The sequence below is a fragment of the Vicugna pacos genome, chromosome 6 (genome assembly GCF_048564905.1).
Source record: "Vicugna pacos chromosome 6, VicPac4, whole genome shotgun sequence".
NCBI classification, from domain to species: Eukaryota; Metazoa; Chordata; class Mammalia; order Artiodactyla; family Camelidae; genus Vicugna; species Vicugna pacos.
The window spans coordinates 38858221-38883546 of record NC_132992.1 but is presented as its reverse complement, the minus strand read 5'-3'; the positions used below and the strand labels follow the sequence as shown (position 1 = coordinate 38883546).

General features: G+C 31.7%; 1 protein-coding gene across 3 annotated transcripts in view; it reads left to right on the top strand.

Annotated features, from left to right (window-relative positions):
- Positions 1–25326, top strand: part of STRN3 (striatin 3) — an 88622-nt gene that overhangs the window by 40233 nt on the left and 23063 nt on the right. For 2 of the 3 annotated variants that reach the window (XM_015242000.3, XM_006207575.4), the window contains exons 2-8: positions 1164–1267; positions 1727–1800; positions 6941–7022; positions 10326–10499; positions 13357–13486; positions 14773–14914; positions 19953–20063. In XM_015242000.3, coding sequence (XP_015097486.1) covers positions 1164–1267; positions 1727–1800; positions 6941–7022; positions 10326–10499; positions 13357–13486; positions 14773–14914; positions 19953–20063 — 817 coding nt within the window. The remainder of the gene's footprint in view (positions 1–1163; positions 1268–1726; positions 1801–6940; positions 7023–10325; positions 10500–13356; positions 13487–14772; positions 14915–19952; positions 20064–25326) is intronic. The other variant, XM_006207576.4, reaches the window with a different exon arrangement.

Below are 25326 nucleotides of genomic sequence, written 5' to 3'. Positions count from 1 at the left end.
AAAAAAAATTCTCTCACAGTAGAAAAATGACAGCAGAAAGTAATGAGGTCATTGAACATAATGTGGCTTACGTTAAGCTGTTTGCAGTATTTTGGATAATTGTTTCAGAAATTGAAATGATTTGGAATGGGGTGGGTGGAATGGAAAAGATGACAAATTTTTAAATATTTCATGAAAGAAATACTTTTGAGGTAATATTACTGTTTTTTAAACAACCAGTATCTAATTTGGGGGAAAATATTTACTTGTGAATGTAATACTATTTTTTAGTTCTTTGTGACTTGTTTGTTAGAAGTTAGGTGGAATTTTTACATATAAAGTTTCCTTTCAATGTTATATAATAATTATTTTTTAACATTTTTTATTGATTTATAATCATTTTACAATGTTGTGTCAAATTCCAGTGTTCAGCACAATTTTTCAGTCATTCATGGACATATACACACTCATTGTCACATTTTTTTCTCTGTGAGTTATCATAACATTTTGTGTATATTTCCCTGTGCTATACAGTGTAATCTTGTTTATCTATTCTACAATTTTGAAATCCCAGTCTATCCCTTCCCACCCTCTACCCCCCTGGTAACCACAAGTCTGTATTCTCTGTCCATGAGTCTATTTCTGTCCTGTATTTATGCTTTGTTTTTGTTTGTTTTTGTTTTTTAGATTCCACATATGAGCGATCTCATATGGTATTTTTCTTTCTCTTTCTGGCTTACTTCACATAGAATGACATTCTCCAGGAACATCCATAGTGCTGCAAATGGCATAATGGTGTCAGTTTTTATGGCTGAATAGTATTCCATTGTATAAATATACCACATCTTCTTTATCCAGTCATCTGTTGATGGACATTTAGGCTGTTTCCATGTCTTGGCTATTGTAAATAGTGCTGCTGTGAACATTGGGGTGCAGGTGTCATTTTGAACTAGGGTCCTCCTGGATATGTGCCTAGCAGTGGGATTCCTGGGTCATAGTTACCTTTATTTTTAAGGTGATTGTGTTTTCTAACAAAAAAGCTTGGTCACCTACTTCTGTGAATTTTTAAATCTCGCTGTCATGAGTAAAAGTGCAGGGTTTTACATGAATTGCTTTCCTTTTTTCAATTTCCTATGCATAGTTAAGAAAAAAAAAATGAAAATAAATGAACCTTGTGTTTTTAGGCCCGGATAGCATTTTTGCAAGGAGAAAGAAAAGGTCAAGAAAACTTGAAGAAGGATTTAGTAAGAAGAATAAAGATGTTAGAATATGCATTAAAACAAGAAAGGTATGTGTGCCTTATTTCCTTATAAGAATAAAATAAGTAGAACAGTATTATTCTCTTATATATTATTATTGTACAGTGTGTTTGGAAGCTTTTTGAAAGGTACAAAAATCTGCCCAAAATAGAAGATATGTTGATTTGATTCTTAAATAGAAAAGGAAAAGAAAAAGAGATTACAATTTTTAAGTTGAAATAGTATCTTTTATTGTAATGTTTATTTTTTTCACAAATCAGGAAAAATTTATTTTTTCTTTACTTGGGTGTATACCTTAGTTGGGTAATTTACATTTTTTTTTAATGTGTGGTTCATGCCTTCATTTTCCTTTGCAAGTAAAGTTTAAAGAAATAGATATTCATATTATATTTTATTTGTCATTGGAGAAATATATGCCAGTAGTTACTTAACCTTGTAGAAAAGGAAAAAAAATTTTTTTTTACAATAACTTATTATTAAATTTTCAGGGCAAAATATCACAAATTAAAATATGGCACAGAACTGAACCAAGGTGATTTGAAAATGCCAGCCTTTGAATCAGGTAAACTTGATTCTTCCATTAACCCTTTTTGTCCCCCCATTAGGAAAAATTGGTTTAAGCTCATTTTTACGTGACAGACATGTTCTCTTTATGCCCATTTTGCTTTGATAGCATTGGTTAGTTAGATAGTTGACCATTGTAATACTGTCTTTGTAGTACTGTTTACAATTTTGGGAAAGTAATAAATGAATAAAAGTAAGTAGCTTCATCTACTTCAGCCTGAGGTTATTTGTCCTATTTTTCTTATTTTGAAACCTGTGTAAAACTGGGTGCATTTTTGGTGGTAATGAGAGGTGGAAAGTGATGAGTAACTCTTTGTACACCTCTAGGCAATTCTTATCCCATTCTACATAAGCTTAATTTTTTATTAAAAGGTTATTTTTATTTGGAGATGCTGTGATTAACTCAGTTCAGTCCTAAAGAAATTAGAAATTTGGATTTGGAAACTACAGAGAAGAAGTCAAATAAGGATAAGGGAAGGAAGAAACTGTATCTAGTTAGCCTTGTTCTTAACTAAAACTGAGTTTAAGAGTGGTATCTGAGGAACGATTATTCAGGGAAAAGGGGTGGGTATAGGAAAAGGCTAACAGGTTAGTGTTGAGTTTAGGGTTTCATATGATTACAATTTGAGTGGTCTGGAATAATACATAAGGAATGTTTTTATTTATGTTAATATAACATTTGGGACTATTACTGCAATTTCTTATTTTTGAAGTGTATGTACAGCCCACTTACATACACATTTTTATGTTTCAGGCAAATTGAATTCTGTACTGTTCTTGAATGTTGGTTACTAAGACAAGAAAAAAATGTGTTTATTTGAATATACAGTTTTTCTTCTCCTTCTTTATTTATTTCCATACCTAATAAAGTCAAAGCATATATGGTAGGGAAAATAAAACTTATGTATGATTTTTTTTTTAAGTTGAGTGTTAAGAGTACATTTTTAATATTTAGTTAGTAGGTTTTTAGTTTGCTGTTGAGTACTTAAAACTTGGCAGAAACGCCCTGTGTAGAGTACAGACTGCAGATGATTTATTTTTGGGTCTTTTCCTCTCAACCAGTTTTAACAGCACAACACTATCTTCCCAGTTGTAATATATAGAATTAAGAGACCAAGAAAGGAGTGGCATGGGTTTCCTTTGATGCAGCTTTTCAGTGGTTATGAAGACTCAGTGTGATGCTAGGAAACAATATTATGGTCTTCTTTGAAAAGCAATAATAAATGATAAAAGATGAAAGGTCTATGTATTTTGAATCATATTTACTACAGCTGTCCCCTAACAGTTAGAGGGAATACACTGGTTTCACCATAGAGAAAATCTGATGATTTCAGAGCTTTTTTTTTTTTTGACTCATTTTCTTTCTAATATGGCTGGAATATTCAGAAAATAAACAATCGCTTTGTATAACTTGGTCTGTGTAAATGTGAGGAAGGAGGCTAGTTGTAGCCCCATTGTCCCTGAAACTAGAGTCAGAGTTGGCTAACTGGTTTCAGTGCAAGTTTGTATAAAGCAAAATAATTAGCAGATAAATCTCTCCTGCCCACAACTAAGGTAGATACAAACAAGTCTGGTTTTGTCTGTATAAACTTAACTATTAAAACTTCCTTAAACTGAGGAATAAAATAACATCCAAGTATTTTATTTATAGGAGACACAATCATAACAAAGTAGATGGTATTTAATGGTGTAGAAAGACTACTCAGGATGTTTAGTGGAAAACAAAGGAATAAGCAAAAGTATACCGTGGGAACAATGTGATAAAATCATCAAAGTATAGATAGAGATAAATGTTAAATACAGTGTTGCTTTTTATATACCTAAAATAAATCAAAATGTAAAAAAGAAAATGTGCAAAATACTGTTTTGAAAGAAGTACAAGATAAGTGTGTGTTTTATACCCCATAACAGTAATATCTATCTATACTCTAAACTTAACTCTGTAAAGCGGTTGTATCCATTTATGTAAACAGCTCCTTTTCCCTACATTTGGCGGGAAAATCTACAACAGTAGAAATATGGGCAAAAGACTTGAAAAGCCACCCACTTTATTCCTTTGATAACTATGTAAGTTTAAAAAGCTAAAGCTCTAAACGTTTTTAGGAACAATGAACAGTACATATATGTAAATTAAAAAATATATGTGCAGTAAAAAAAAAAGAGCTATCAAGCCATGAAAGACATGAAAGAAATTTAAAAGACGTATTATTACTAAATGAAAGAAGCCAGTCTGAAAAGACTACAAACTGTATGATTCCAGCCAAAGGACATTCTGGAAAAGGCACAGCTACAGAAACAATAAAAAGATCATGGTTTCCAGGGATGTGGGGAGAGGGAGGGAGGGAGGAAGGAATGAATAGAAGACAAGGAATTTTTAGGGCAATGGAATTATTCTGAATGATACTATAGTGACTGCATGTCATTATGCGTTTGTCAAAATCCATAGAATGTACATCATCAAGAGGAAACCCTAATGTGAACTGTGGACTTTGGTTGATAATAATGTGTCCATGTTGGTTCATCGATTGTTCCAAATGTGCCACACTGGTGAGGGATGTTGAGGGCAGGGGAGTATATATATGTGGGTGGGGAAGGCTGTGTGTGAATTGTCTGTATTTTCTGCTCAATTCTGCTGTGAACCTGAAACTGCTCTAAAAAAATTGTCTAATAATAGTAAAAAAAAAAAAAAAAGACTTGAAAAGCCACCCAATATCCAAATGGCCAATAAGCATATGAAATGATACTCAATTTTATTAATTATTGAAGAAGTGTAACTTAAAACCACAGCACAGTACAATTAGACACCTACCACGATATCAAAAATGCAAAAGAGGAAAAGTCAAGTGTTGCTGAGAATGTGAATCAACCACATTTTGTAGACCTGCTGGTGTTGGAATTCTAAACTGATAAAACTGCTCTGAAAGTAATTGTTAGTATAGGTTTCCCCACTATCCAAAAGTAAAGCATTCCTATGAAACCTTTCATAAGCCAAAATGGCATAGAAGGATGAAGCAGTTACCTTTGGATACATTTTGCTAATGACACACAAAATAAATCAAGATAAAACAGAGATGGTAACAGACACAGTTCAAAGCTTTGGTGGCATGATGCTAAGATGCCTAGTGTAGTTTCTGGGGGCAGAGCTTGGTAATGCCTCTCTTGCTCCTTGCGGGGAGGGAGTGGGACTGGGTGGGGAGGTGATGGAGTGTGCTGCCACTGTAATGGTTCAGTGCAAAACACTGGAGGCTATTTTTTCTTTTCACCTTTTTTCATAAACAGCAAAAATCCTTCTGGGATATTTTCATTTAGGCTAGTGAAAACAGGTACTAAATGCAGGTCTTCTGTAAAAGCAAGGTGTACTAAAGGAAACTTTTGAAAAGCAGGGGATACCTGTATTACTAAAGGAAATGTAGTATGCCCAGTGGCCCAGTAATTCCACTCCTTGAATTGTTCATCATAAGGCATGTATAAGAAAGTTCATAGTATTGTTATTTTCAGTAGTAAAAATCTAGAAACAAATGTTCTTCACCAATAGAATGGATAAATATATTGTGATATTTTAGTATAAGGAAACGTTGAGCAACAAAAGTGAACAAACTATAACGATACTTGACAACATGGATGGGTCACATAAAATTGATATAAATGACTTCATGTATATCAAATTCAAAAATCTAGTGTTTAGATATCAGGATAATGTTGATACCCTCTTAGAAGTATCTAGTGACTGGAAAAGGGCATGATGAAAGTTTTTGGGGTGTTGATGTTTTGTTTCTTCATCTAGATATTGGTTACATTGGTGTGTAGGTGGTTGAGCTCTCGGCTTAATCCTTAGGAACATTATTTGTAATAGTGAAAAAATGGAAACAAATTTCAACATTGGGGGACTGGTTAAATTAAATAAGTATATACTTCCTATGGAATATTATGTGATTATTTTTATATGATGATAATCTATATTTAGTGTCATAGAATGTTCAAGATACGTCACTAAGTGTCAAAAGCAGCTTATAGTGCAGTAACACATTGGGCCATTTGTTGTTATTTAAGGAAGGGAGAAGTTTGTGTATGTATTTTTAGATGGAAAATGTGGAATGATAAAGTCTCAAGTACTGACACTTCTGGTGATAGGATTTAATGTATTTTTTGGTCAATGAGTATGTGTTATATGTGTTTAAAAATAAAACGACATTAATAGAAAAATAAGGGGCTGTTAGAATGAGAATTTTTCTAGAAATCATAGATATTTCTATATTCAGGGAAGTACAAGAAGATATTAATAATGAATTGTTAGGGCTAGAGGAATAATGCCTGCAAAGAGTATTTGAATTACTACCAATAAGTAGTTGTTCTCATGACTCTGAGGAGTCTAGTAAGAGTTCTCAGCATTCAGTGTGAGAGCTTATTTATCTTCTATGGCCCTCTCTGTTCTTTGCTTTATCCCATTTTTATAATGGGAAATTACAGGAAAATATTTTTTCATTAGTGCCAATAAGCAGTTTTAAATTTTAGTCTAGAGATACTTGTTGAGAGGTTAACTCATCTGAAATTATACTATTTATTAAACTGTTTTAATGTGTATACTTTATGTTACCTGAGAATAAAATATGGCTTTTTACATATAGTAAAAATTAGTTCTAAAAATGAAGTTGACTGTATAAAGTCTTGAATATAGACTTAACATCAACTGATACAGATTCAAAATTAAGTTATTCACTAGTTATATATGTAATATTTTTTAACTGTTGATTTTGAATAATTGATGTAAATAGTAAATATAGTTGTTTAATTTTAAAAGTGTTCAACTCAATTCTGGTAGTTAAAATTTATTTTAGTAACATATTTCATAGCCTGGGCTTTTAATTTTTGAATCCTTTGTAGTAATAGTTAATGTACACTTGGGGTTTTCTCAATTTAAAATGATGGTGGTAACTGATTGTTTGGGCTGTCAGGATAAACATGTTTAAAATGAGTGACCCACAGTAAATGCACAATAAAGGTTAAGTTTCTCTACCCTATATAAAATATTTAGGTATATTTTTGTGGGACTTCATTTGTAAGAGAACTTTGGCAGTATTTTCATGAGTTGAAATCATGTGTATGAAAATTGTCTCGTTTTTGTGGTTTTTAATTTTTAGAAGAAACCAAAGACACGGAGGCTCCCACAGCACCTCAGAATAGCCAGTTAACGTGGAAGCAAGGCAGACAGCTGTTAAGACAGTGAGTAATGGTTCATTTTCAGCTTTCTTTAAGGATCTAGGTATGAAAGTGTTTATTTTCAGTCACTTTGCAAGTGAAAAATTATTTAATGATAGTGGGACAATGTGTATAATTTTCATATTGCTGCTTTTTTGCTTTATTAGATGCTTGGATCTCTTTAAAGTTTGTGTCCTCTTGATGATTCTCTAAATATTCCTCAGAATGATGTTGTTTTCTTATTTGTGGAATAGATTGTCATAAAGACTGAATGTTTTGAAGGCCAGAACAAAAACAGTGTAGAATTCATACTTATGGACATTTTCATTCCCATCATTGCGAAATTCACATGCTTGGTTTTAAGTGGAAGTGTGACTGGTTTACAGAAGGAATTTAACTGATTATCTGAAACTTTTCAGAAGAGGCTTGCCAAATCCTACTTTTACTTGAATTTTTGAGGAACCTTTTTGATGTTTGAATTCTTTGTTGTATTATAAGTATGTCTGTGGCAAATCTTACTTATTGTCTTTTATCTTTATGTTCTTTTCTTTTCCCTTGTATTTTGAAAACTTTTGGTACTTTCGTACTACTGAAATCCGAGGTAGTTTATAATCATTCAGCTTTTTCAACTCTAGTCATCTTTACATTGGCTTCTGTAACCCAGTGAATTGTGGTCAGACCCTTTATCTTGTTATTATCTAGCACTTCCCTACCTCTGGAGTATTCCATAATCCAACAGTCTCATATTCTACCTCTCCCACTCCAGTTCCCATGTTTTTTGCCCTCTGACCTTACCTAGATCTTTAGATCCTTAACTACTTTGTTCTCCTATCTCCTCTACCTGTGGTTTGTTTTGTTGTTGTTGTAAAGTTTTTTGTTTTTGTTTTTTGGATTTTTTGTTGTTACTTCCCTAGCTCCTGCTTAAACCCCATGATCCATCACCATTTTGCTAGTACCCTTAGCTTTCTTGCTGCCCACTCTCTACCCTTCTCCCATCAGTTATTTTATTATACTTACTGCAGTATCCCAGCCTTAGTTTAGTCTTATTATCTATTACTTCTGTTTCTAACTAGTTCTTGGAGAAAAATTCACAGAATTGTATGAATGCCATTATACATTCGTGGTTTCCTGTCCAAACATTGCAGAGAGCTTTTTCCATATCCCTGGTCATCTCCGGCTCCCATTGCCCTCAGTGGATATTCTAAACTTTTACCACATCTCAGCCTATTCTTCCTTACTATCATTAGAACACCACAGGTTCTCCTTGACTGAAAATATGAGGGCTGTCAGGTGAGAACTCTCATAACTTTTTGCTTTCCTTTCTGTAAATGTATTTAAGTCTCATATTCATCATCTCAGTTTCTAATGTTCCAGTCAACGAGTAATTTATCAATCTGATATCTTGGTGACTAAAACCCAAGCAAGTTTTAATAAAAACAGATTATTGTCTGGAAGGATGCTGGGGTAGCTAGCTGAGTTGAGGCAAGTGTTAAATAACTGAGTATCAGGAACATAGGAGCTAAGGTATTACTGAAGATTTCTCAGGGACTGAAAACACCCAGGATATGTTCTTATTCTCTGGTGTTTTACTCCTCTGTATATCAGTTTTGTTCTTTTCTCCTGAAAATCACTTCTTTCTAGGTGACAGGGGACCTCTTATTTTAGTCATAAGATTTCTGAGGATTAGATTTGGCTCAACTTAATCAAATAACTGCCCATGAGTCAGTTATTTTTATCTGGGTTGTATAAGATCTTGACTGCATATTTGGACCACATGGTTAGAGTGTGGTGGGAGTTATTCCCCAAAAAGAGGATTGCATTTTTTAGAGGAGTATGATAGCTGTAGAGAAATGATTTGCACAGTATTTCTCTCATAAATGCCTAATCCCATTGCCTGGATTTATATTCTGTCTCTTCTTACCTTTCTCTAAGAGTACTTTATCTCCATTGTCTTCTTTGTTCATTTCTCAGCTGTCTAGTCTGATTTCCATGTTGATGTTCCACTGAAGCTACTGTCACAGACATATTAATGAGACCCTTTTTGTTCATATTTGATCTTCTAGAAATATTCGACATTAACTGTTCATTCTTTTTTGAAATTTTATTTTTCTTACTTTCATCAAACTATTCTCTATCTTTTTTAACCCTAATTTTTCAAGTTCTTTCTTTTGACTTTCTCTTATTCTTCTAGTCTTTTAGATGTTTGTGTCCACAGACGTTCTGTTTTTATTTACGATTTTTCTTTGGGTAACTTCATTTAAATCCATGGCTTCAAATTCCGCCAAACACTAATGACTTCCAAATCTATACACCCATTCCAGTTTCTTCTGAGCTTTTGATCTTTCTTATCATTGTGCATAATAAATGTTACCATTTTCATAGACATTGCATGATTATCTGATTGTTACCCTCTGAACCAGATTCTGGCCCTTTATTCTTCATTTTACTGAATACAACCACCATGTAACATTCCAGCTAGAAGTCTAAAATTTTTTCCAGAACTCATCTTCTTTTGTTCTACTGCCATATTTATTTGTGTACCAAGTCACTAAGATTATATTTTATTTTTCTCACATTTCTTCTCCTCTTCCCCAGTTTTGTTTCTTGCTGTGTTAGTGTCCTAACCAGTCTCCCGGTCGTTAGCTTTCACCTAAAAATCCTTTGTTACTTTGTTAGCAGTATGTAAGGCTTCCTTTAGCATCTTCTCTTAGCCTGTCAAATACTTCAGGAAGAAGTTCTTTAATTTGTCACATAACGCCATTCATGACCCATTATCTAATATTTATGTCATGATTCAGTCACTTTCTTCCTTTTCAGTCTCATCCTACACCCTAGGTTAAGTATCCTGGTTTAGATACATAAAAAGTTTGAAGACCATGGGACTATAGGAGTGCTGTGAGATCTTAGCTCCTGGAAGGAGAACTAACCTATCTGTCAACCTATGGCTAAAAGCCCAGGTTTAAACTTAGCATATCACTGTTCTGAGGTTTGTTCTATTCATCCTTTCTGGAATTTAAAAAAAATAATAATACATATCATCAACCCTCAAATGTTTTTTAAGAATCTAGGGCTTTTTAAGCATTGGGATAATTGGTCTTTAATTAGTGTTAGCCATCTATATACTTTTTTATTTAAATGTTAGTTTGTAGTTGGCCTTCTCTTTGAAGTGGAACTCGTCTATAGAAAAGAAAAGTTACTGAGTCAAAGAAAGTATATTTTATAAGATTATGGCTTTTTCTAAAATCCTTTGATATAATTTTGATTTTACATAAAATTTGCAGGCATTAGCAATAAATGGGATTTAATATTTTAAATTTTCTCTTACAGATATCTTCAGGAAGTAGGTTACACAGACACAATATTAGATGTACGGTCTCAGCGGGTAAGGTCATTACTTGGACTGTCCAATTCAGAACCAAATGGATCAGTAGAAACAAAGAATTTAGAACAGATCCTGAATGGAGGTGAATCTCCTAAGCAAAAAGGACAAGAAATCAAAAGGTATGATCTATACTCAGAGTTTAACATTGCTTGTATAATGGGCATTATGAACTCTAGCTTCTTGTTACTGCTGTTAACAATTTTTAAAGCACGTTGAGTTCAGATTTAAAGACTTTTCCCCCCTAAATACTACTGTGGGCAAATAAACTTTTTTAAATTAGGTGCTTTTTAAGTTTATTTATCTTAAGTTTTGATGCCAAGAGAATGGCTTTAGTTCTCAAACTGGTGCAAAATTAAAATTTGAGGGTGATTTTATGTTGTTCAGAGTTATTTTAACATCCTGATTTAAAAAAGTTTTGGTAGCATTTTCAGTAAATTGTACTACTACTCTATAATTAGAATAGTGATGGTTGTTTAGACACTAGTGTGAAGGAAACAAGGTTTTGCATTGTGTTTGGACTTAGAAAACTACCAGATAGATTTTTAAATTTTAATGCCTTTATTGACATATAATTCACATACCATGAATTTCATTGAGTTAAAGTATATAAGTTTGATGATTTTTTAGGATATCCACAGAATTGTTCAGCCATTGCCACAATCTTAAGTTTTGAAAATTTTTATCACTCCAAAAAGAAACCTCATACTCATTAGCTGCAACTCCTCATTGTTTCCTATACTTCTCCCACTCACCAATCATAGGCAACTATTATTTTCTATTTCTGTAAATTTGACTATTCTAGGTATTTTATGTAAATGATTATTCTGTGAGTAGCTTCTTTCATTTAGCATAGTATTTTAAAGATTCATCCATGTCACAGCATGTGTCAGTAGTTCATTCGTCTTTACTGCCAAATAATCTTTTCTATGGATTTACCACATTTTGTTTATCCATTTCTTGTCCAGTTAATGGGCATGTTGGTTGGTTCCACATTTTGGAATAATGGATAATGGTACTTTGAACATTGGCATACAAGTATGAATATATGTTTTCAAGCCTCTTGGGTTTAGCCTAGGAGTGGAGTTGCTAAGTTGTATGGTAACTTAGTGTTCGCTTTTTTGAGGAATTTCCAAACTCTTTTCCAAAGTGGCTGAACTATTTTACATTCCCACTAGAAATGTATAAGTTCTGATTTCTCTGCATCCTCGTCAACACTTGTTTTCTGTCTACCAGATATACTTTTGATTAATACAGACTTAATAAATGGCAGAGTCAAGCAGGTAGAACTTTCTTCATTTTTACCGCTATTACCTTGAATTATATAGGTTGGATAGACAAAGAAAAGAAAAAGAGAATGGAAAAAACAAAACGAATTCATTGAGTTCATTTAGAACTTCAGAAATTAATTATATGTACAGTTTATGAACTGGCATTGTTTCATACTTTACGCATATTTTATGGCATGCAATTGTATAAAACATGTTAATAATTTTCAAATTAACATAATAAGCGTTCAGGGTTTTTATTTCTGAGAAATAAGGTCTCTGTTAAAAACAATTTGACATCTAGCAGAGCCTTTATTTTCTTTACTCTGAATTTCAGGAATCACAGAGTCTTCTCATAGCAATAGAGAAAAAGTAAAAATATGCATTTTAAACTAAACTTGTCAGCTAACCAGGCTAAGTAATTCATAGGATTTATAAATATTTTAGAATAATGTAGTTTACTGTATCATACCTTTTAAAGCCATGCAAATGTATTGCTATGATTAAATACAATTTTAAAACCTAAAACTTGAATTCTCACTGTTGACACAGAAATTTTTATCCAAGAGATGATAATACTTAATTTTCCAAACTTAAAAATGTCTTATATTTAGTACTTTTAACTTTTCTGTCATTGATGTGCCAATTTTGTCAAATACTTACTTTGCCCCAAATATTTAATACCCAAATATGGAGACATTTTGTAAATGTTGAGCTGAAAGGTATGTGTTTTGTTATTGTGGTAGTTTTTTGTTTATTTTTACTAACTTGCATTTGAAAAAACCCAGCTCTTTCTATATTTAGTTTTTATACAGGTCTTTGAACAATGTGCTGGATTAGGCAGAGTACAATAGACCTATTAAAGCCCTATGTTATGATAAAGTACTATTAAAAAATAGTGTGAATTGTGTTCATTAGTTCTTAATTTGGACTAAAGGAACCAGTTTGGGAGAGGAAAAAAAAACCCTAAATTTTAGGTTATTAATTCTTTCCTGTTCCTTACTCACATGCACTGTTCATGTGGGTAAGGATATTTAAGATCGTCCAATTTAACTCCTGCAATTTACAGGTAGAGAAACTGAGGCCAAAAGGTTTAAATGACTTTACCAAATTCAGGCAGCTAGTAATGGAAAAGGACTTTCATTGTGAGAGACTATGTTCAGCTGAAACTATCACTGTTTTGCTGCAGCCTCTGTTTTTAGACATTTAAACAATTTTAAACAACTATTTGAAAACCCTTTTTGTGCATAGAGGAGGAACTCCAATTATAGTTTAAAAAATGACTTCATAAGTAGGTAAAAATAGATGATCACTTACCTATTAAATGAGTGGTTCTGAAAGACTTGAAAGTATTTCTTTAGTATATTAAGAATCTTGTTTTCTAGGTAAGAAAACTTGTGAAATGGATTGGAATGTTCTATATCTGATTAACATAACTTTCAATCTGGGCAGCCTGATAAATTAAACTTTGTTTAAGGACTAAATTAAGAATTCAGTCTTTAAGTATTTAGGCCAAACTGTAAGAGGTTGTAGAGCTATAAGAAATGGTTAGGTTTAAACATTCTTGAGTAAAATATTTAAGGGATGCATTATAAGTAAGTTGTCATTTGAATTTCTCTACAACCTTCAAGTATTGTTTTAAAATAGGAGGCAAAGAAATATTAGAATTAACCATTGGAATATTTGGATTTATCTTTTTTCTCTCTTACAGGCCTTCTGGTGATGTTCTTGAAACATTCAATTTCTTAGAAAATGCTGATGACAGCGATGAAGAAGAGGAAAATGACATGATTGAAGGCATCCCAGAAGGAAAAGACAAACATCGGATGAATAAACACAAAGTAAGAATTCAGTTTTGTATTCTTACTAGCTAAATATATATATATTTAGCTAATATATTACTTACTAATAAATATATATATATTTATGTATTTGGAATAGAAAATTTCAAGATGTCTTAAGTTACGTTTTGAGTGATCAGTTTTTAATTTTATTACATCACTTGAAAGTTTTATTATGTCACCTGGAAGTTTTATATAGTTAGTTCTTATTAAGTTACCTATATATAGTAGAAATTATTATTTGCTGTAATATAGACTAAATGTCAAGAAAGTGTCTGTTTTTATAGGACTGGTCCTTTTAAAAGCTACATCCTCTCCACTCCTGTCACAGTTAAGAATTGCTGCTGAAGTCTGTTTCTTGTATAGTAAACAAATGATAAATTGTAACTGAAACTACAATGAGGATACTCCCACCCTGGGTGAAGGAGTAAACTGTGAATTGTAAATGTATGTGTCAACATTCTCATTCTTAAGGATTAATAAAAATTTGCTTTTGCTCATAACCTAAGAAGCATGTATCTGTTTTAGTGTTGATACGTGTTAGCTATAAGAGCAAAAGTAGATTAGATGATCAATGTGTCAATTATGGTAGTAGTATATAGTATTTCAAGTATGTTAAAAAAAAAAAAAGTGGATGGGTTCAGTTGTGATTCTTTGGAATTTACAGTAATGTGGGGAAAATGCCGGTATTCCTCAAAAGCTTCCAGTTTATCAAAGCAGTTTTCAACCTTTCTGCCACATTTCATATTTGTAACATACTCAAATGTGAAACATGAGTGAATAGAGATTTTGATCCTTTCCTATTTTTGTTCTGGGGAGCACTACTAAAATTACCATAGCTATTGACTTGGCATTAGTTAATGTCCTTATTAGCTATGCTATATCTTAATGAGTTGTGGACTACAAATGCAGTTCTCTGTGAGTGAGGACAGTTCAACACAGTGTATTAGTATGTGAGTTAATGAGTAATTTAACAGTGGTATCTGTGAATCTATTATAATTAAAGAAGTTTTAAGAATCATCATTCTTGCTGATTAGCATTTTAACCAGTCTTACTAGCACATTACTTGCATCACATTTTATAACACTCTTCACACGGCGCTGTTGACATCCATTTATGTAGAGTATAATTTGGAATTGGTGAACTGTGTGGTAGGTAAATCTAAAACTCTGTATCTAAGTAATCTAAAAATAGGAGTACAAATGTAAAGGTAATTTGCGAAAACAGAAAGAATTCCTTTAAAATTTAGCATAAAAGTAATTCTTGGTTTATGTTCCATTTACAGATAGGTAATGAAGGTTTAGCTGCTGACCTAACTGATGATCCTGATACTGAGGAAGCACTGAAAGAATTCGATTTTTTAGTGACTGCTGAAGATGGTGAAGGAGCTGGAGAAGCACGGAGTTCAGGGGATGGCACAGAATGGGGTAAGGTGATAAAGAAATATGGGGGTGGGAGAACATTTAGCCTAAAGGTGTATTATTAATTAAATATTATACATGGAACATGTGTATCTGAATGCATGGTGGCAGTTAAATGGAGGGCAAAGAGAAGAATGGTATTAAATAATTTCAGAGGATTTTGTACCAGTTTATTTCAATTTGGTGGCTAAACTGTTTAATATTTGGCTTTTGGTGGATTTTGATTTTTGAAATTTGTCTTGATTTAAAGTTGAAACATTTAGTCAGTATAGAAATTCAATTCCTTTCCTTTTAGCAGAATTTTTTTAAAGCATGTATACAGTTTTAAACATTCCCATTATTTTGGTGATGATTCTAGCTTTCAAGAAGTCTTAACTCTTTTCAGCATGCCTTATGGTATTATCTGACTTATTGCTGGGAAGTAATAAAGCTACTCATTCTGAATTGTAGCTCAGTATTTAATAAGATTTAGTGAAAGTGTTAAACTATTACAAATAAATTCAGTGTATAGATGTGTTAGAGCCTAGCCTTTGGAAGTGACACCTATTGCTAATGATAATCCAGTCATAAATTAAAAGGGAGAAAACAGTTCTGTTTATACAGGGTTAAAAAAAACTCCATTAGAAAGTAAATAAAATTGTACAAAATATTTTAAAATAATAGCTGAGGTTTGGTATGTTGTTCATATTAAATATGTTCATTCAATCATCTTTTAATATCAGCATGCTATCCTGTAGGTAGAACTCAAATTGTGTATACAGAGCTTTGTTGGAGAAGGTTACTAAGTACTTTAATACATATTTCACATGAATCCAAAGTTGCCTTAGTTATTATTAGCAAGAGGAATTATCACTAGATTTCTTAATATTACTTTGGTGATAAGTAGTTTTATCACCACTTGAGACTGAATATTGCTAATAGTAGAAAAGGCAAAGCCTAATAGATAATGTTTATTGACTATCCTGATATAAGCTGAATACAAGAAAGATCTGAATTTTGTTACCAACAATCTCATTGTTTATAATTTTCAAGCATTGTTTCCAGACTTTCACTTCTGTCTTCTAAGTGGAAAGAGAGGAGGCACATAAATTGAAAATATGAAAAAATTCTGCAGTTACTTTCTAGACTTTGATAATATACATTTTTTACTTACTGTTTGAAAATGGCTATATTATAGAAGTTTACCCTTATTAAGAATTAGCCTTGATTAAGAGAAACAGTAAAAATATGTTTTCTTGTAACTTCTCTGTGCAACTCATTAAGTGTTGGAAATACCTTTTTTTTTCCAGTAGTTTCTAAAGTACTGTGTTTTTTCTGGATTTTATAATTATATAAATATATATATATAATTCATGTATTTTTTAGGAGGTTTAGAACCACAGATACAGGCAAAGAAGAAAATTAAAAATCACCTTTAACACTACTAAGTAGAGAGAATCTTGGTTAATATTTATATATTTATAAGTACATATATATTTATTTTGTGTCTTTATTTAACAAAGGATTTTGCTGTGCTGATTTATAACACACACTTTTCACTTAACATTGTTCTTCTGTCACATTTTTAATAACTGCGTAATATTCTATCAGTATGTTCCATGATTTATTATTTAACTGGGGCTCTCATGCACATTCTAGGTTGTTTTTATTAAAGGAAAAAAGGATCAAAAACAGTTTTCAGACATTGGTATAGCTAAATCTTGGCACATTTCCATTGCTATATCCTTCACCAAAATTTGCTGGAAATTTCACTGCATGTCAGAAGAACATACAAAAGTTTCAGGAATTTAATTTATATAAAATGGTACTATTCCTATAATAAAAATATTACATTCTGTGCAGTTGATTGGTCCTTCTGCCCAAAAACTTTTGACTATAGAGCAAAGCTTCAAGAGAAGACCTAATTAAGTCAATCAGCGTAAAGCTGTCAATACTTAACTTTTATTTGAGAGTGTCTTGAATCTTTTTGTGTAAATGTAAGTAACTGACAGTCTCCTCCTTCTGGACAAGACTTGAAGCATCTTTAAAGCATTTTAACTTCTTGAGAAGGAAAAGGACCCTGTAAGAACTAAGTGGTTCAAGTAGTTTCTTTCCTTAAGAAATGAAAACTTTCTAAGGATCTATGCAGTGTTTCTGAATTTATCATTTCTACTCAACAGATGATATACTCAGTTTTTTTTCAAAACAAAGAGAATGGATATAAATATTTCTTTATAGTTATCTAATTCATTTACTTAACAGTTGAATTTACTTATAAATAGGAAGGTGGTTATGTTCAGATTTTAATTATTGAGTAAAGGACACAGATTTTTAAAAAAAAAGTCTCTCATAATGAAACATATCCCACTATTCACCCATGCTGGATGATCTATATTATTTATACTAGCAGTCTACTCAGCTATCTCTAATTTTGAATGCTTTTATCCTGTGAAACCACTGCTTTTTAGAAAGCTTTTAAAATCTGTTTTTCTTCTGTCATCAGTCTGAGTTTAATTTTAGTAGTTCTTAGTTCTTCTCATAATCAAAAATAATAATGGACATTTCTAATTTTGCTGTTTCTCATTTTGCTATTTCTCTTACAGAGACTAGGCATTTGAAGGATGTTTAGTTATTTTCTCCTACACTTTGAAAATGAGATCTGCAGAAATTTATAGGACTACAAAATACAATTAGTACCTGAATGTTTGTATTTAAAATGTTGGATAATTAAAGCACTGAATATTTACATAAAGTTAGTTACAAATTTATGCTACATTATGTAGATTCATATAATTCCTTTGCTTTGGTAGTTAGAATCATCATAACAGAATTTTATGTGTTTGTGGTTTCGAGTTGTCATGGGTCAATTTTTTGGTTCATATTTGTGTTTTCTTTTAAACAAAAGAGTTCCCGTAACTGATTCAACCTCATTTCTTGATATTTTTTTTCCCTTAGATTTTTTAAAACAGAATTAATATGTAGAAGATTATGCTGCCTCTTCCCTTTTGCTCTTTAACTATTTCTTGTAAGCAATATCAAATCAGCTGTTACTCACCAGGCAAGTTTCAGGATGTTGTTTGTGCACATAATGCATTCACCAACCTTTTTGCACTGCCTTAATAAGTATACCTCTGTTTTCTAGACTTGAGGTTGTCTTGCAGGTAGTATTTTTTTTTTCCTTAAGCTTATCCTCTTTTCTTTTTCACTCCACTACCTTTTGTTACTCTCTTTATAGCTATTCACAGCTTTATTTTTTTTACAAAGGATTTTTCAAAAATACATTAAACTTTTCTGTTTTATCTAATTTCCTGTATTAAGTTTATGCCACTTTTTTGTTTCTATGAGGTTTAACAAGTATTTGCTCAAAATGTGTTAGTTTTTCACTTTTAAAAATAAGAATTGTTAGCTTTATTAAGATGAGTACAAATGATTAATTCTTTAGATCACTTTTCTTGGAGTATTTGATAAGTTGACAGAACAATTCCTGGTAACAGCTTTGTTTTAAAGAAACCATGATTAGACTACTTGAAAAGTGAATTCTCTTTAAATCAGTATTCTCTTTAAATCAGTATTATAACTGTATTACAAACAGTTACAGTTTGCAGATTTGACAAATAATCATATATATAAATTTCAGGCTTGAACAACCTAGTTTCAATTAATTCCAAGTTAGGAAATTAAAGTTTTGGAGTTAGCTTTTCACATACTGACTATAGTATCCGTAAGGGAGAAAGTGCTGGTAGTTTTAGGAGGAAAGACTCAAAGTACAGTAAATAATTAATTTCAGTGTACCACTTAAATATGGGAATTTTTTATGTTTACTATATGTAACAATCTTTAGACAAAAAAGACTAACATCCACTGTATAGATGAAATCAGTGAGGCCTAGGTAGTTTATTTAAGACTTGTGAGCCAGAATATGAGTTACCAAAATTTAAAAAGTATATTTTCTCCAAAATCACCTTTTACTGACAGTCTTCTTGATTGACTTAGCCTATGTGTTTTGATACAATATTTATTTAATAACAGGATTGTCCTAGTTGTTCTGTAACAGAATGTTAAACTTCCTAATAACAGCTACTTTAAAACTCGAAGGAATAACCTTTTTTAATACCTTAAATAATTCCAATAGATTTATTCTTATCCTGCTTCTTTTTAATGCTGTTTTTTCTCTAGTTTACTATAGGGTAAATTTTTTCCAGGCACAGATACTTACTTAAAACAAGTATGGATTTGTTTATTCGTCTAAAATGGCTGAAGTGTAGATATACAGCGATGAGTATTTTCACTTCTCCACGCTTGTCACTGCTTTTATCTTACCCTAAAAACATCAACTCTTAAAAAGTCTTCAGTGGAATTTGAGTTTTTGTTTGTTTGTTTGTTTGTTTTGTTGTTTTTTTGCTAATCTTAGTTGTAGACCAATGGAAGCAGGTAATGAGATGTTGAACTATTTGAATGGGGTGGGGGCAGAGATGGGATTCTCTGAATGCTTTGTATGGATTATTTGAGACATTGTATTTGGAACTATGTATTATTTTGGACTAGAATGCCTCTCCATTAGTGTAGTTATCCTGTGCATGCAGAATCAGTGTGACAGAAGGTGCATGAATATTTTCATCAATAAAACGGCACTGACCTTTCCAGCTTGCACTTTTATGAGTAGTTCGCATGTAATTCTTTCATTTGCTTTTATGATGCTGGCTGAATAATTTTTATTAACATTTTTATAAAGTTGCAGTGATCTATTTTTTATAATAGATTTCTGATGTCAGTCCACTGAAAGAGTATCAGTTACTGAAAGAATAACAACCTTCAAATTTGTAGTTCATAGAAATGAAGCACCATTTAACTGTTGTTAGTAGTATTAAATGTTTAGAAACTTATAAGATGAGCTTTTAGAGTTTGAGTTGTGAATACCAAAACTGAGACTGCACCTTTAAAGTACTTTGAGTGTATGCTGTTAGTACATTTTTATTATGATTACGTAAAGCTATAACAGTTTACTGCCAACAGCTTGCATTGCCAACTGCTGATTTTTTTTCTTTTAATAATATGCTGCATGTAGATAAAGATGACCTCTCCCCAACTACTGAGGTTTGGGATGTAGACCAGGGACTAATAAGTAAACTGAAGGAACAGTACAAGAAGGAACGAAAGGGGAAGAAAGGGGTGAAGAGTAAGTGCAGATTCTATTATAATTTTTGTGTATCAATCTTTGAGAAAAAAACTTCAGTTCTGTTTTTTTGTGTACTTTTTTGTTTCTTAAAGGGGGCAACTAACTTTAAACTTTGTCTGTTGTATAATTGAAATTTATTCAGATATAATTAAGGATATGTCACTGATCAAGTGAAAAATCATTTTAAATAAATGGATAAGGATAAAGGAAAGATTTAAACTTTTTCTTTATTCTTTTAAGCTTTAAAAAATTTACCAAATGGTAAGGAATCAAAATGCCTTGGGATGAAAAATAATAGAAATTTGTTCAAAAAGGAGAAAGTATGAATTTCCCCCTTTTTTGCTACATTGGACGTTACTGCTATAACCAGGTCATATCCAGGTTACGTTTCTTAGTTTGGAAATCCCAAAATACAGTGAGTGACTAGGAAACCCCTTTCCATAACTTGTGCTTTCTGGCCTTAATCCAATCGCAAACAATAGTAGCAAAAAAAAAAGAAATTCTGGGAAGTATTTTCTTGGCTAGAGGAAGGCCAGAGAAGGTAGTCATGGAGGTAAGGTTTGTTTGGTCTATAGCTGAGTGTCTTTGGGTGCCTAGATGTACTTTTCACCATGTTATATTCTGCCTAATATATTGCAGAAGTATAAATTTAGCTACAGCACCTTTGAAAGGAGTAATTCGTTTCCATTTTGTGAACCATATTAAAAACAGCCACATGAACAGCATCTTCAGACTTTTGCGTATTAAATGGAGAAACTTGAAATTTATTTTAGGGGAATTTTATTTTGAACTGGCCGTTGATTCCTGCTTGTCTAACTATTTTGACTGTGTCAAGGAGAAAATAGTAAGTGACACAGGCAAAACCATTTAAGCATTCTTTCATATTCCTTTCTCTGGTGATAAATATATTAGTTTATAAAATAGCAGTCATAATGAAAAAGAGTGTAGGTTTCCTTCAGCATTTTTTTAATTCAATTTATTATGGTGGTTAATAAGTGAAGTTTTGGTTATTTTATCTGTTATGCAATTTTTTTAGTAACTTGATGCTAATTTATGGTATTGCATGTGAATAAAAAGAATGTGTTCTCTTTAGAAGTTTTAGACTGCTTATTATATTTAAAAACATTTAATACTGGGCAGGGGCTGTGTTCAGCTTTAACATCACTTACATGTATAGTGAATGCATGTTGAGTATAAAAGTACTTTCGCATGATCGATCATTTTAATATAGACATGACATTAGAGTCTTCGGATTTAGGTCTTTTTTTAAGAAAAGAAGTAGTTTATTTTAATATTAGATTACTTATCTTATATATGTTATTCATAAACTGACTTACCTGCTGAAGATAGCTTTAGAAAGTGTTAGATAATATCGCTTTTAATTTAAACTATAAATACCTCATTTTTTTCTGATAGAATATGTTTAGATCTATACAAACATTTTTTATTGCACCTCACATACTGGGTTTTTTTACAAATTGAAGGTTTGTGGTAATCCTGAGTTTTTAACAATAAAGTATTTTTAATTTAAGGTATGTACATTTTTTAAGATATAATGCATTGCACATTTAATAGAGTACAGTATAGTGTAAACATAACTTTTATATGCACTGGAAAAGTAAAAAAATTATGTCACTCACTTTACTGTGATATTTGCTTTATTGCAGTGGTCTGGAACTAAACCCTCTATCTCCGAGGTATGCTTGTACCTTTTTGAGGTTTAGAAAGAAAACTTAAGTCAACTTAAGGTTTTTTAGTTGTAGGTTTTACATTTTTCTAAAAAAAAATTTTTTTTATCAAAAAAATCTGTTTAACATTAGAAACAGATGAACTGAAACTAAAGTCTAAAGTCCCCATAAGATTTTAATTTATTTTCTTAATAGGATCATTGTATGCAGTTTTGTTATTTGCCCACTTAGCTAACAGTTGACAGAAATTGCCATTTCGTGTTAATAAATATTACTCTGTATAACGTTTCCTTCCTTCCTTCCTTCCTTCTTTCCTTCCTTCCTTCCTTCCTTCCTTCCTTCCTTCCTTTTCTTCCTTTTCTTCCTTCTTTCCTTCCTTTCTCTCTACCTTTCTTTCTTTCTCTCCCTTTCTTTCTCTCTCTTTCTTTCTCCCTTCCTTCCTTTCTTTAGCCAAACTACCTTGTTATCAAATAGGATATTGGAGAACCTAATAGGTGAAATAGGCAAAAGGGAACTACTGTGATTAAATCAGGAGCTGGGGACTTCAGAGCCATGCCTGGAGGTTCTCATGTCTCAATACTATTTTATTATCCAAATATGTAATATGTTATTCAGCCAGTCCCCTTTAATTTTGATTTTGTTTCTATTTTTTTCAAAAAAGAACTTTGTTTATATAACCATAAAAATAAAACATGCTTATTATTCAAAAAATAATATATATATAGAAACATAAAGGAAAAAGTAAAAATCACCTGCAGTTCTACAAGTTAGAGATTAATATTTGTTATATATCCTTTCAACTTTTTCTAAGTGTCTTTATACACAAACGTCCTTTACAGTTTTTCAACAGAGCTATCATACTGTTAAACTCATTTTGCTTAATTTTCATAGTCATCTAAATGTAATATTAGTGGTTACATAGTATTGCATTTAGTGGATTTAACCTAGCCTCAATTAGTTAAACCTTTAGACTGTTTCTCATTTTTAGTATTTTTGTAAACACCAGTGTTTTCAAGGTTGCTCCTGTATGTAGATATAGATGAGGTTTCCAGCAGTGTCTCAGGAATGAATAATTAAGAAATAATAAGTCATTTCTTTTTACACTTCCTTTGTGAATTAGATAAATAAGAACTTCTTGCTCTTTTGGAGGGGTAATTTATTTTATTTACTTTTTAGTGTGGTTACTGGGAATTGAACCCAGGACCTCGTGCATGCTATGCATGTGCCCTACCACTTGAGCTATACCCTCACTGCCCCAGAACTTTTAGCTCTTAAATAGAGAGTTCAGTATGAAAATGTTGGCTCTGAATCTCTACCATGGAAATTAAAAAAATTTTTTTCAATTGATGGATAGTAAATTTAGCTCTTAATCCAGGTAGAACATCGTATTAATACTAAGGTAAAATTTTACATGAAAAGATAATTCATGAATTTTGTTAGCATTCTTATTATCTTTGTTGGTTTTTCTTCTGATATTTTCCCAGATGTAGCTTTTTACAAGTTAGAATAATTCATAAAATGTAGCCTTTTCTTCTTCTTTATTCCAAAGTGTGATTGAATCACACCTACTGGATCCTAACCCAAGTTTCAGCAGATTTTTTTCCAGCTTCTTAGAAGGAAAAAAATTATTTGCTAGTTTTACCATATGGAATCAGCAGATGTAATCCAGTCTAAATTTTTTTTTTTAAGGCCAAAAACTGGTGAGAATGCCAACTTTTTAAACTTTGTAGACTCAACCATGATTTGACTCTTAAATGGAAAGGCTTCTAAAATTAAGAGCCAGGAAACTAATGTTTATCTGCCTTCCAGCTTGTTCAATCCGTTCTACTTTTTTTCCCACCTAAGGTAAAAGAAAATGACTTAAAAATGACAGCCTTGCCTTGGACTATAGATACAATTCAGTATTACTTTCTTGCTAAGTGAGGTATACTTAAGAGGTGTACTTTTTAAATTAGTGTTTCTACATGTCAAGACCATGAAACTAAAGAGACTTGATGCAATTATTTTGGTCTCAGGCTTCCAGAGAGTTAAGCTTCCTTTTCCGTGTAACTTTTTATTTTGACATAATTTCAGACTTAAGGAAAATTGCAAGAAGTGTAAAACTAGAGTTCCATGTACTTTCACATAGATTCTTCAAATTTTAATATTTTACTATGTTTACTTTCATCCTCTTCTCTCTGTAAATGTATATATTTATTGTTTTGAACAGTTCAGAAAACTGAGTGAATAGTAGACATGTTGCTCCTGAGATAGTTTAATGTATGTTACTTGACCACAAACACATTCTCTTATATACCACAGTATAGTCATGAACATCAGGAAATTAGGAAGTGATGATAATTCTGTTATCTAACCTAAAACTCAGTTTTCTATCATCTTTCAATTCTAAGCTTTCTGTAATTGGGAAAGAAAGTGAGGGGGAGATTCTAAATTAATCTTGTTAAAATCTTGGTCTGGTAGGATTTTTCTAGCTTTCTGTGGTCTCCATGTATTTTATGTCTCAGTAAAAACATATAAATCGATAACAAAAATCACACTCTGTGTAATAACTGGAGTGTGAAGCACCTGAAATTTGAAACCTCTATTCAGAATATGAAGTGTGAGTTAAAAATCTTTTTCAGACCTTGATTTTTGTCCTTCAGTTTTTCAACATGGAAAATTTAAATTGTGGATTGTAGTATGTTTTCCCTCAATGGATAACTCGTATTCTTATGGCTTATTGTTAGTCCTATGCTATTTTATTCCTGTAAAATTGAGGCTTATAAGAGGGATAGATTGCTTTTTGTCCATTCTTCAAAAGATTTATAGGCTTTTCCCATTTCAAATGAAGGGAGGATTTCCATTTCAGAGATTCATATTCTGAAAATACATATACTTACATTTCTGATTCTTGGTTAATGAATTTGTCTTAGTTTGCCTAGTTATTCTCATTTATCCTAACTTTCCTATCTTTTCCATGTATGGAATAAGATTTGTCATTCCCCTCTTTCCTTCATTGGTGTTTTAGGATCACTGTACCTTTCCTGACTTGATTATCAATACATTGGGAGGGGGAAATCTTAATTTTTTCAATATTTCTTTTAATTTAAATTATGAGTGAGCATCCTTGGATCATTTTCTAGTTTTCCTTCTTTTTTTTTTTTTAGAGTTTCATATTAGTATTTGTTGGTTGCTGTTCCAGATCCAAGATGACAGGCTGTCATAAGGAAATGTCATTTTTGTGAAGTGACTTAATTCCAAATATCTGTATACTAGTTATTTTAGTACATTTAAGGATAAATTATTATTTTGTAGCAGTGACTTTAAGTAGACTTTTAAGTGCACCTTGGCACACACTATAAAATGACTGTAATGATTAAGCTGCTTCTATTCAGGAGAGTATTAAATTTGAAGAATCCATGAAACTAATGTTTTCTTTCCTGCATCAAATCAAAGACAAAAAACCAGTTGTTTTATAACAAAAGGACATTATTTTCATTTAAGAGATACAATTATTTTGTATTTCTGGCTTTAATTTCACACTTTTAAAACAGATCATTCAGTTCAACTCATTTCTTTCTTTTTTTTCCCTTCCT